The 13575-nt window shown below is 37.1% G+C and overlaps 1 protein-coding gene across 1 annotated transcript in view; it reads right to left on the bottom strand.

The window, feature by feature from the left end:
- The window catches only part of LOC141455542 (uncharacterized), a 287527-nt gene that overhangs the window by 31522 nt on the left and 242430 nt on the right, over positions 1–13575 (bottom strand). The window contains exons 11-12 of the mRNA XM_074130658.1: positions 11773–11886; positions 2181–2214 (exon numbers count right to left, since the gene is read on the bottom strand). Of these exons, the coding sequence (XP_073986759.1) occupies positions 2181–2214; positions 11773–11886 (148 nt within the window). The remainder of the gene's footprint in view (positions 1–2180; positions 2215–11772; positions 11887–13575) is intronic.

Below are 13575 nucleotides of genomic sequence, written 5' to 3'. Positions count from 1 at the left end.
CCCTTCCGAATAATAGGATTTGTCCAAGTCTGAAAAATAGCCATTCGTTTCTGCAATCACCTCCTCGTTTGAATAAAATCTTTTTCCCGCCAGCCATTTCTTCATATTGGGGAACAAATAGTAGTCCGAGGGAGTCAAGTCTGGAGAATAGGGGGGATGTGAAACGAGTTGGAACCCTATTTCCATTAATTTTGCGACCACAACTGCTAAGGTGTGAGCTGGTGCGTTGTCGTGATGGAAAAGGACTTTTTTGTGGGCCAATCGTGGGCGTTTTTCTTGCAGCTCGGTTTTCAAACGGTCCAATAACGATGAATAATATGCACCTGTAATAGTTTTACCCTTTTCCAGATAGTCGATGAGGATTATTCTTTGCGAATCCCAAAAGACAGTCGCCATAATCTTTCCGGCCGAAGGAACGGTCTTCGCCTTTTTTGGCGCAGATTCCCCCTTGGTAACCCATTGTTTAGATTGTTCTTTGGTCTCAGGAGTGTAGTGATGTATCCATGTTTCATCCACAGTGACGAAACGACGCTTAAAGTCCTGCGGATTCTTCTGGAACAGCTGCAAACCGTCCTTGCAACACTTCACACGATTTCGTTTTTGGTAAAGCGTGAGCAATCGCGGCACCCATCTTGCGGATAGCTTTGTCATGTCCAAATGTTGATGCAAAATATTATGTACCCGTTCATTCGAGATGCCCACAGCACTAGCAATCTCACGCACCTTCACTCTTCTGTCATCCATCACCATATCATGGATTTTATCAATGATTTCTGGAGTAGTAACCTCAACAGGGCGTCCAGAACGTTCAGCGTCACTTGTGCCCATATGGCCACTCCGAAAATTTTGAATCCACTTATAAACTAAGTTCTAATCGAAGGTGCAGAGTCACCATAATGTTTATCAAGCTTCTCTTTAGTCTCCTGAGGCGTTTTGCCTTTCATAAAGTAGTGTTTAATCAACACACGAAATTCTTTTTCGCCCATTTTTTGAAAATCACTCGACTTCCTCGATTCAAACGAATGCCAAACACAAAGAAATAGACCGATCTGGCTGAAACTTGGTGTGTGTTCTTCCAAGAGATGCTACTAACTAAACATAACCTCGATACGCGCCAGTGGTGCCATCTCTCTGACTTTGCACGGACTTTTCAAACGACCCTCGTAATAGGTAAAACTCGGAGCTTTTATATATTTAATTGTTTCTTAGTAAATAAGAAAAGTAATAGAGCATTGAAACAATAAGTATATTGCTGTTATCCTAGCTAAAGTTATTTTCTAGAGCTTTGTAAGACTTCCCTAAATCTAAAACAAAAAGTTTGATGTAAACTTTGATGGTTAAAAAGAGATGCTCTGCAAGAAATTTCAGAAGGAAAAACAAGAAATGAAGCCGATGGATGTGGATAAGAAGGAAATCTCCTAAATATAATAGAGAAAACAAGTTTTTTTTTTTTTTTATGGGTATATGATAAAATATATAGAACACTGTTAGAGAAATTCGAAATGGAAAGTGATAGAATGAAGTAAAAGAAGTCCGAAAAAAAGAGTGCCTAAAGGCAGTTTCATTACTGGGATCAGATTACAAAATCCGTTTTGATAGCAATCTTTATCCTTCTGGTAAAGTAATAAGGGTTTATCAAAGTAAAAGAAAACTGCTACGTTTTGCAATCCAGTTGGTTTTATGTGGATTAATTCATTTATACTTACAGAGGTAAACCATCTTTCTCAACTTTTTTTTACAAGCATTTCGAATATTTTACCAAAATGAATACAAATATTTGGATAAGAAATAAAATAAATCCCTTAAAGAAATGAAAACAAAAAAAAACTTGCAAAACCTAAAACTTGTGAGTAAATATGGGCGGAAAATAAACATAATCAAATAAGGTTGGTAATTATTTTTGTAACAAAATTAGAGTAAAACAAGAAGACTTAGTGTTGACACTTTCTTATATCCAAGAACTTGGTAAACTAAGTTTACTCTGTGACAAAGTTTTCCGTCTTCCTCAGACTGCCGCTTCTAAATTCGATCATATTTACTGAGCTTTTTTTTTTTTTCGCCCAACATCCTTAAAATACTTTTTAAAGGTAGCTTACTCCTTTAAAAATCAACAAATTTAAAAATAATACTTGCGAGTAATTCAATTTGAGGAAACTCAAAATAAGTAAGAAGACACTTACCTCTCCAGGTCGGAGGGCCGAAAGTCGTTTCTCCCTTTAAAAGAAAAGAAAAAAAATGTTAATTACTTATATTGAAGAAAATCTACTTGTTGAAATAATGAAATGAGAGAGGTGTGCATGGTTTTTCGATTTTCTGCAATACCATGAAGCAGTATTAGTCTCATTATTTTCTTCTACAGGTTTTGCTCGCATAAAAATACAAAAAGGAAAACAATCTTGCTTAACTATTAGAAGATTTTATCCAAATGCTTCTTTTTTTGTTTTGTTTTGACATGGATAGAGTTGCGTCAAACTTAACTATTGCAGAAAATGCGGAATGATCACGTTCAAAAATTCCTCAAATAAATATACTCTCTATCCAATAGGAAGAAAGAATATTGCCAATTTCAGTCATTATTTTTTATTTTTGTCAAGCTCTGGACCTGGAACTTCGTTTTTCAGTCATCTTCAGGGCTTATACTATTGACAGTTTTACCTTGGAGCTCGGTTCAGCGAATTTTAACGGAAGATTTGGGGATGAAAAGGGTTGCTGCCAAGTTTGTTCCTCGAGTTCTGACTGACAATCAAAAAGAACATCGAGTTGAAACATGTGCTTTGAAACAACAGCTTGAAACTGATCCAGACTTTCTGTCAAAGGTCATTACTGGTGATGAGTCATGGTGCTATGGTTATGACCCAGAAACAAAGCAACAGTCGAGCCAATGGAAGACGTCATCTTCACCCCGACCAAAAAAATGTCGTCAAGTCAAGTCAAACATCAAAACAATGCTGATTTGCTTTTTTGATGCCAAAGGCGTAGTCCATTCAGAGTTTGTCCCCCCAGGTCAGACCGTCAATCAAACCTTGTATTTGGAAGTTTTGAAAAGATTGCGCAATAGTGTTCGCCAAAAAAGACCCGATTTGTGGCAAACAGGAGACTGGTTCTTCCACCACGACAATGCACCTGCACACACAGCCATCTCTGTTACACAGTTTTTGGCTAAAAATGGCATGGTTCCGCTGCCCCACGCACCTTACTCGCCTGACCTGGCTCCGTGCGACTTTTTCTTATTTCCACGCATGAAAAAGGGCATGAAAGGTCACCGATTTGACAACATTGAAGAGGTCAAGAAAAAAACGAAGAAGGAGCTGTCAGCCATTTCTAAAGATGACTACAAAAAATGTTTCGAACAGTGGAAGCACCGGTGGGACAAATGTATTAGTTGTAATGGAGAGTATTTTGAAGGGGATAAGGTTGTTCTGTAAAAAATTTGTAAATAAATAGCTTTTAAAAAATAATTCCGGTTTTTTTTGGGTACCCCCTCGTATATACATACACAGGGTGACCAGAGTTATATGCTCCACCCACTTTTTTTTTAATCGGCGGGAAATTTCGAAAAAATAAAAAACACGTATTTTATCATTTTTAGTCTAGCTTATTTTCAGTGATTGCCCCATTTTTTTTAAACCCCTGTATCTCGAGATACAGCATCCAACTTTGTTTTTTCAAATGGAACGTTATAATTTTTTTTGGCATATTTTTATAGTATTTGAGCTCCTAAAAAAACAAAAAAAATTTTTTTGAAATCGTTTAGGTTTTTAAAAAGTTATGGTAATTTAAAATATGAAAAAAAAAAAATCAGTTTGTCAAAATTACGTTATTTTTTTTAAAGAATCTGTTCAAACTGGGCACAATCAACGGATAGGCAAGCCAAAACTCTGGACACCCACGCTTTGCTTGTAGCAGCAGTTATAGTGGCGAAGTCAAGATCTAGGCAGGCTAGAGTTATTCGACGTTTCAGATCATCTACTGAAGCCACGGGATTAAGGATACTGTACACTTTATTTTTTAAATATCCCCACAAAAAATAGTCCATTGGAGTTAAATCCAGAGATCGAGGTGGCCATTGGATGGGACAATGAGTCCCTAAGCACTTTTCATGGAAATTTCTATCCAGGTAACCTTGAACAACTTTCGCATTATGTGTCGGGCAACCATCTTGTTGAAAATACCTATCTAGCCGACGTTGTAGAGGAACATCTTCAAGCAGAACTGGCAAAATGTCTCTTAAAAAAAAGTTAGATACCTTGCACCAGTGAAGTTCTCTCTGTAGAAGTAATGGGCCGATTAGTTGATTTCCTAAAACTCCACACCAAACGTTTGTAGAAAAGCAACCTGAACGTCGAATAACTCTAGGCCTGCCTAGATCTTGACTTTGCCACCATAAGTAAGACTAAAAATTATTAAATACGTGTTTTTTATTTTTTCGAAATTTCCCACCGTTAAAAAAGAAAAGTGGGTGGAGCATATAACTCGGGTCACCCTGTATATTTTTTTTTTTTTCACAAAGGTAAAATGTAAGGCTGGTGTGCCTTCTGTACTGTCTGCTTATGTACAGTTCATATATACATATATATAAACAGTAAATAAATATCATTGTTAATAGCATAAGCCCTGATGATGAGCTAGTCCCTAGGTTGAGATCTTGGCAAAAATAAACATATAATGACTGAAACCAGTATTATTCTTTCTTCCTTCTCGATTAATAAATCGATCACCAAAAACAATGAACAATACTCTACATTACTCTATTCAACTTGGACCTGCTTGTGCAACTTAATGTGCCATCTTACAGGATAAGATACTGAAACAAGACACATCTTACAAGAAACAGAAAACAACTCCGCAGAGTGTGAACAAAAACTTGTTGTTTCTTCCTTTCAGCCCAGTTGCAGAGCATGGCAGTAAGAGAAGGGGGGAAACAGCCACTGAAAAACCTGTTTCGTTCTTGTGTATCAATCTCCAGTTTAACACTTTGGGCCAGAGGTGATGTTCGTCCAAATACATTGGACGAAAATACAGTGGCACTTAGATTAGAAGAGGATGGACACAGTAAGCCTCTCAGGGTTTCGCTTTGGGGAACAAGACCCACTTCGACTAAACTAAAATGAAATTGGTATAAATAAAAAATAAAAGACTCTGCAAGCAGATCACATCAACATAAATATTTAGCCCAAATTGTCGAAGCCGATAATCTTTTTTTAAAACAAACAAAAAAGTTGTAACAGTAGCATGCTCTAAAATTATAAAACATAAATCACTAAAAAAAAAAATAAAAAATAAAAAAAGGGAAATACATATACTGAGAGACTGTTCACTGTATGGTCACATGTAATCATCACTGGCAGAGGTCCTTTAAGTTGTACACTAGTACAGCAAAACAAACTATAGCAGTGTTGATTCAACAAATTTATTGTTATGATTCGTAAACGACTCATATCGTACGGTCATAAATTAAAAATCGATCGTTCTTATCAAGAATGAAGCTGACGGTTGATAACAGAAATTCATGTATAGGACAGAGTAGTTCCCAGCTGGACTAGGAGAGTAGAACTGTAAAGATGGACACACACAAGTGAATAATATCGGCATTTTTTCCTTTAAATTGTGAATGCTGTAGTGTGGGCGCCATATTTATATTTTTTTATGTTTATTTAAAAAAAACAAAAAACAAAAATGAATATATGTAAACAAAAGAGATAAAGCTGGCGATGATCTTGTCGATATAAAAACATTCAACATTTATTTCCATATAGAGTATAAATCATTATTAAAGTATTGTTCCCGAGTTTACAGCAAGTTTAAAACACATAAATTGCTTTCGTCTTAATTTTTTTTGTTTAATTGTAATTTAATACAAAGTAAAATTATCTTTTAGGAAATTATATGAATTCAGCCAAATCTTGGCTCACTATGTTTAATTTATAATTAAGGTAATACAATTTCAAAAATAATTATGCCAAATTTCTTTAATATTCAAACTCCTTGAAGTTTCTCCTTGAGGATGAGCAACAGGTCAAATCTTGGTAATTATGCATCTGTTTTTCAGGCGGAGTTGGCTGCCATTGAGATGGCGGCTACTTTACTCCGCTGGAAGGGATTTGCCGACACTGATGTTAGGTTCTTCACGGATAGCCAGGCTGCAATTAAAGCTCTGGCCTCTCCTAGTAGGAACCAAATTTCGGTCAATTCTTGTCATGCTGCTCTCAATTTGTTAGGAGCTTTGAATAATGTTTCGGTTGCTTGGTCTCCTGGTCATTCTGGGATTCCGGGTAACGAACTTGCTGATGAAACAGCAAAGGAAGGAGCTGCGTTGATAACAATGACTCCTCAGCCCATTATCCCTGTATCCTATCGACGTTGTAGAACAGAGGTGGAACAGTGGATTTTGAAAGAACATCGGAAACGGTGGAGATCCCGAACTGACTGCCGCCAGGCTAAGGAAATCCTTGGCCTGTCAAGAACGGATATGGTTGGTTTTAGCAGGTCCCGGATCCGCCAGTTGGTTCAGGTGTTGAGTGGACATGCGAATTTAGCATATCATCTTTTTAAATGTGGCCTAATCCAGTCGCCAAATTGTGCTGGCTGTGGTGAGTCCGATGAAACTGTGAGGCACTTTGTTGAGGTGTGCCCAGTTTATTCTAAAACTAGATTCCTCGTCTTCGGAAGGTTAAATGTCTCCCTACCGGAGATTGTAGCATCTGGTAATCTTAATGAACTTTCTAGGTTTATTCAGTGCACTGGGCGATTGAGTCGTCAAGCTCCCTAGTGTCCTGTTGCTACTTTGTTAGGTTATTATATTAACATCTGGTAATTTTTAGCCGGATTTGTTTTTAAACCCCGGTATCTCTCATGAGATGAGGGGTGGGCGGGGAACAATGGGCATCAGGATTGCCTGCGTTCCTTCCCCTTTTTTTTTGGTGGAACCGCCCGTCTTGTACAATCTAATCTAACAGGTCTAATTAGGAGAAGGATGAAAACAAATGCTCAGCTAGAGAAAATAGTTATGAAACTTGTGACCGGTCAGGGGCGGTATCCTTGCGGGCGCCAGATAGCCGAAGCTATCAGAGACGATATCCCTAACCAGCCTCAAAAGAAAAATACCCTTAAGGGTGCCTCTGGCGGGATAGCTCACTGGTGAGAGGAGGGAGGGTCCTGGAGACAATTCCTGGGGCGATAGGGAGTAAAATAAAATTCTCTCTTGTGCTTAATGAACCAAACGACAAAATACCTTTAATTAAGGAAAAAAATAATACAAAAGGAAAACTTATACTAGATACGAAATACTAATAAAAATATAGAACTCACAGACGATAGATAACATAAGCAGGCACTGGCCAGGCCGAACGTACGGTAGAGAATGAATTTTTTTTATTTTTATTTTGGAATCTTGGCTGTAAACAGCACCTGGTCTTGCAGTCCAAAGTGCAAATTTATTTTATGTAGCAGCTCCTGCCACCTACGACTATTTTTCGGTTACAAACTCAGGGGTGGAGCTATTTCATGTCAACCTCAAACCAGTGAACTCGAGGACGAAGCTTAACCTAGCAGATGTCTAATCTATCATGACATTTTGTACAAGTAAAAAAAAGTAAAAATGTTGGGTCGATCGAATGATGACCGATTGACCATTCTCATTAGGTAACTGTAACCAAGCAAGGTCATCTGGCAATAAGTTTTAGGTGTTGCATCTCTACATCCCATAAAACACGAATTTATCATGACTATTTTATCAGAAACTGATTTATCGCCATTTGACAAGACCATCATGAACTCGGAGGCAATGGTTTCATTTTGAGAGCTACAATAACAATATATCTACAATAGAGCCTTAACCAAAATCAATTAAAAAAAATATGGAATATAAAAGTTATTGACTGTAATTAATAAATTTAATTATTGCAATCCTCGCAGTACGCTCACTACAGTCCCACCTTCACTCAATAGAACCTTGGTTAGAAAACTGGCGTACAAAAATTAACCCAACTAAGTCTGAATACAGTCTTCACACTCAAACGACAAACTCCACCACCTGTTTTCTTACATCATACACCTATCCCACCAGCCGACCATGTGAGGTACCTTGGAATGTACCTAGACAAGAGACTTACCTGGAACCTCCATACAAGACTTAAACGCACCGAACTAAACAAACGATACAAACTTCTAGCCAGACAACTTGAGAAACGCTCAAAACTCTCACTAAAGTAATGTAAAGTAAAGTAATCGCCTATTTTTTCAGGCGGGGCTTAACGTCCAACTACCAATTGGGTGTCGTTTACGGAGGCGACCTGCAAACGTACTTTACTATTTCTCATATTAACCATTAAATAAAATCCAAGGCCAAGACCGGGAATCGAACCCAGTACCACAATGAAAACTCTCACTACAGAACAAACGACGACTCTATACAGCTCTTCTCACACCAATATGGACTTACGGGACTCGAACTTTACGGAACAGCTAAAAAAATCCAACATCAATAGACTACAAACACTCCAATCCATAATACTCCGCCGCATAGTAGACGCTCCATTCTATGTTAGCAACCACACAATACACACAGATCTCCAAATTCCACTCATCTCCGAACTTGCCAAAATCCGATGTAAAAAATTTTCATCAAAAACTCTCACTTTATCCCACCCCTTTAGCTGCAATCTTGTCTTCAACTACCCTCCAATCCTCGAAGACGGCTGAGGCGCCGTTGGCCCCGTGACCAACTGGGTGACTAATGGCGGCCATCACTGGATGACCGTCATTCACGTCTGCCAGTTACTATATAAATTTCTCTCCCTTACTTATTGTGCCCTGTGGGTACAGGTGTAAATTTCAATAAAAGGATTAAAAAAAAAAAAAAATATTGCAAATCTTCTTTCCATTTACAAGAACATTCAAATATCACTATTAGATATAGATCGCTATTGTCTGCATCAGTCGATGGCGTGCCCCCTCCACAATAAAAACCCTTACAAATATTGTGTGCACAGTGTAAATTATAAACTATCTGAAAAATAAAGATATTGCGTGAATCAGGGTAATGTGTGCAAGCACTTGGCGTCTGGGATGAAGAGGTATGGCGTGTGAAGAATGGCCACACCGGGTAAAGAGTGAGTTTACAGAGTACTTACTGGTAAAATAGATGCATGCGGAGGCCGTGCGGGAAGTGACCGTCACAGGGGCAAACAGGATCTGGATAGTGGGGAGAATGAACAACTCAAAGTTTGCTAATAGATTCCACTATTATAAATCTACAATGCACTCCATTATGCAGATAGATTCAGTTTTCTGCAGCCAACACATCAGACTTGCAAACATTTACCCATACTTCTTCATTTTTACTATGGATTTTCCTCTTTTAACTCTAGCACTTCTGATAACAACTTTTATTCTGATTATCATTATATTCAAAGAGTAAAGCTAAAATACATAAATAATGCATTTAAATAATAGAGTGCTTTACAAAATGTTTGTACATTCATTTATTTATTTTATTGGGTTGGAATGAATAAACTGGTGATTTTACATTTAATGAATTTAAAGAGACAACTGCAAAACTCACCAAGGGGGTTTTTTACATCTTAAATACAAAATAATCCGCTTTGCTTATCGTTAAATTGACAGATTATAGGCAAGAGGTTCCGAGAAAGCAAGAAATAGAGGTTCCATAAATATACTAGGAATCTTGTCGGTCGTCTGACATTAGGTTTTTCTTTTCAAATTTTTTTACGGAAATGGATAAACCGATTTCTTTGGGGGATTTTTAATGCATTTGTACAACAACGTACAGAACTTCAGTGTTCTGGCTGTCCGAAGGCCATCCCTGGACCTTTATTAGCAAATTAACTATTTATCTGAATGTAACAGACAGAGGTTAGTTAATCTGTAAAACAAAAGGCTTTTCAACTAGAGTGTTTCCTTTCCTTAGAAAGTAAGAAAGGCAAAAAAATCGCTGGATTCTTTTGGTTCAATCCATTTTTAAACATTGGTCAAGCCTCCCGGAGAAATCTAGTCTATCATCGTCATGTCTCATCCTAAACTGGACGAGAGAGAATTTACAGAAACGCTGAATAAAGAAGAATATATTTACAGTAGTTACAATGTTACAATGCCCTAAAATATCTGCAGTATGCAATCATGACTTTCTCAAGTCTACCACGTCATCATGATGGAAAGAGAGAGAAAGCAGCCCATCAAAAAAGGTGGTATTGGAGGTAGTTGTATTACAACTAACTATAAATGAAACTATAAATATAAGTTATACCTAACTTGCTGATGAAACAGCAAAGGAAGGACTGCGTTGATTACAATGTCAATTATTCCTGTATCCTGAACGGCGGTGAAGCAGTGGATTTTGAAGGAACACCAGAAACCGGTGGAGATCCCGAGCTGATTGCCGTCAGGCTAAGGAAATTATTGACCTCTCTAAAAGGGCTGTGGCTGGCTTCAGCAGGTCTCGGATCCGCGCCAGTTGGTAAAAATGTCAGAAATGCCGGGTTGGTTTAGAGAATAAAGTTGGATAACGTTAAAACTGTGTTCAAGATTTGCGCTCTTATATGATTTGTAACATTTTTTTGTTTTTGTTATTCATTGAATTTCTTTTGTCGCAGATTAGATCAAAACTACCCGTGTTCATAAGCTTCTATCTAGAATTCAATTTTAGCAAGATTTCTATTTATTTTCTAATTTGAGAAGTATTTCTTCTGAAGAACCCGCAAACTTTAGGGGAAAAAAATTGTTTCATTTAGTTCCAACAGCGCTTCACATCTACGTTATGATTGAACAGTCCCATTTCACCATTACCTTGAGAATATACACTTTCTATTTTCGGCCATATTTGGTGGTGGTAACACAATGCGTCCCTTTTATTTTCATTTGATTAATGTATGTGGAAGGAATCAGGGTTTACAGGCACCTCAATCAAGTAATGAGTCTGGGCCGAGTGACAAAATCACGACCGCTACAGCTGATTTCAAGTGAGAGCTTCAAGTGACCAAGCAAAGAGTTTATTTTATCAAGAAATCGGCGAACTATTTAAGAAGTATAATTAATTAATTGAATGAATTTAAAGTCAGTATTCAATGTTCAATTAATTGTTCGGTGGCAATAATAACTTCCAAATGAAAGTTTTGAAACTTTAGAAGTTATTTGCGTCATGAGGTGTAATGTAAGAATATTAGTACTTTGCTTGTATCATCGCTGAACTTGCTGGTTTGTCAAATTATTTTCAATATAAAAAGTACATTTCATGAAGGAAATTATGTTTATAAAAATACTGTTGACAAATACAATGGAATGGTACCGCGCTAAGAAAATTACAACAATGTGTCCGCAATTTAAAGTTCCAACAGGGGGTAAAAAATGATTAGACTTTAGTTCTCTCAGTATCAAGATACGTTTATTCTCTCAGTAAAATTTCCATTGTATTATATTCCAGGTAAAATGACTACTATCTCGAAAGGGACTAGAAGGTGCACTGATGTTATCATATTAAAGCACCAAAACTATTCCGCTTTTTATTTCAAATCATTATTCGTTTGACCTCCACAGTTTTATCCTAAAGATTGTACTGAAAGTTGTACAATACCTTATGTACAACAGTCTTCATTAGACTTTAGTCCACTTAAAAAAGAAATCATGTTAACTTTATTCCAAACGATAGTCTCCTCAAGTTTCATTTATTACATTGTCTTTCAAATGAATATCGCTATAAAAACAATTCAAATAAGAAAGTAAATACAATTAATCACAATAAAATAGTAATTTACTCACTTGAGAAACAACATTTTTCAGTTCTGGCGCAATAAACGCCACAGAGCACACATATTAGGAAGAATGTGAGACAGCCTCCGGCTAATGACACTACAGTCATCATGGCCAACGGTTCTGCAATCAAAATTACCAAGTTATTACATTCAATAAAAGTATACTGTTTATTATAAAACTTTTTAAATGACTAGCAAGTGAATGGAAATGTTCTATAGACAATCTAAAAATATGTTTTTATAAAATATAGATAACATTCGCTTTCTACTTTCAGCCACTAACGATAGAGTGCAATACAATGCACATACTGAAAGGAATATACGACCTAAAACTATTGAAATTCCTAAGAAAATGTTACTACGATTCATAACTGCGTTTCTAAAGCAATCAATAGCAATATTCTGCTTCTTGTTTATTATTATTAATATTAAATTGTGGTAAATTCAATAGAAATATGAAGCAAATAATATAATTTAGAAGTGTAACGTTACTTAAAAAAAAAGATACTTCTTCAAAGTATTAGAAATGATAGTAATTCAACTACTTTACAGATTAATCGTGATCTTTCGCCAGGAAAAAATAAAAATAATTGCAGATTTCCTGGAGCTAAGACATCGAGTTACTGATTTCTTTTTTGAATGTAAATAACCAAGAACAGTTGGGTCTCACAATGATCAATACTTAGGTATTGCCTTCGTCTTGAGTTAAATGGCTCAAATTACATCGTTATCCCCAATATTTTCTTTACAATTTCTGCACTTTGATTCCTCTTTGTTACAATTCCAGTCCATCTTACGAAAGATTGCCAGCCACTTCAGGGGTAACTAAATTAGCATACCTAACGAAATTCTCTTTTGAGTGTTGCTCATAGCCTTCCTGTCTAATCCCTTTTATGCCTGGAAGGAATTTTGAGTTTCTTGAGAATGGAAAAATAGATGAAAAGTAGTCTCGTTTATATAGGCACCACGGTAGCCGAGCGGTTAGACACGAGACCTGCAAAGCTAATACGAGGGTCGTTTGTAAAAAAAACTACTTAATTTTTTGGGATAAACCTTTTTTATTTTTCAACATAGTCTCCTTTTAGGCTTATACACTTCGTCCAACGCTGCTCTAGTTTGTTGATCCCTTCCGAATAATAGGATTTGTCCAAGTCTGAAAAATAGCCATTCGTTTCTGCAATCACCTCCTCGTTTGAATAAAATCTTTTTCCCGCCAGCCATTTCTTCATATTGGGCAACAAATAGTAGTCCGAGGGAACCAAGTCTGGAGAATAGGGGGGATGTGAAACGAGTTGGAACCCTATTTCCATTAATTTTGCGACCACAACTGCTGAGGTGTGAGCTGGTGCGTTGTCGTGATGGAAAAGTACTTTTTTGTGGGCCAATCGTGGGCGTTTTTCTTGCAGCTCGGTTTTCAAACGGTCCAATAACGATGAATAATATGCACCTGTAATAGTTTTACCCTTTTCCAGATAGTCGATGAGGATTATTCCTTGCGAATCCCAAAAGACAGTCGCCATAATCTTTCCGGCCGAAGTAACGGTCTTCGCCTTTTTTGGCGCAGATTCCCCCTTGGTAACACATTGTTTAGATTGTTCTTTAGTCTCAGGAGTGTAGTGATGTATCCATGTTTCATCCACAGTGACGAAACGACGCTTAAAGTCATGCGGATTCTTCTGGAACAGCTGCAAACCGTCCTTGCAACACTTCACACGATTTCGTTTTTGGTCAAGCGTGAGAAAATCACTCGACTTCCTCGATTCAAACGAATGCCAAACACAAAGAAATAGACCGATCTGGCAGAAATTTG

This window comes from Rhodnius prolixus, unplaced genomic scaffold (genome assembly GCF_049639745.1).
Source record: "Rhodnius prolixus isolate KJV_2025 unplaced genomic scaffold, Rpr scaffold_4, whole genome shotgun sequence".
Classification (NCBI taxonomy): Eukaryota; Metazoa; Arthropoda; class Insecta; order Hemiptera; family Reduviidae; genus Rhodnius; species Rhodnius prolixus.
The sequence above is the reverse complement of the archived record's forward strand: the minus strand, read 5'-3'. Positions and strand labels throughout refer to the sequence as shown.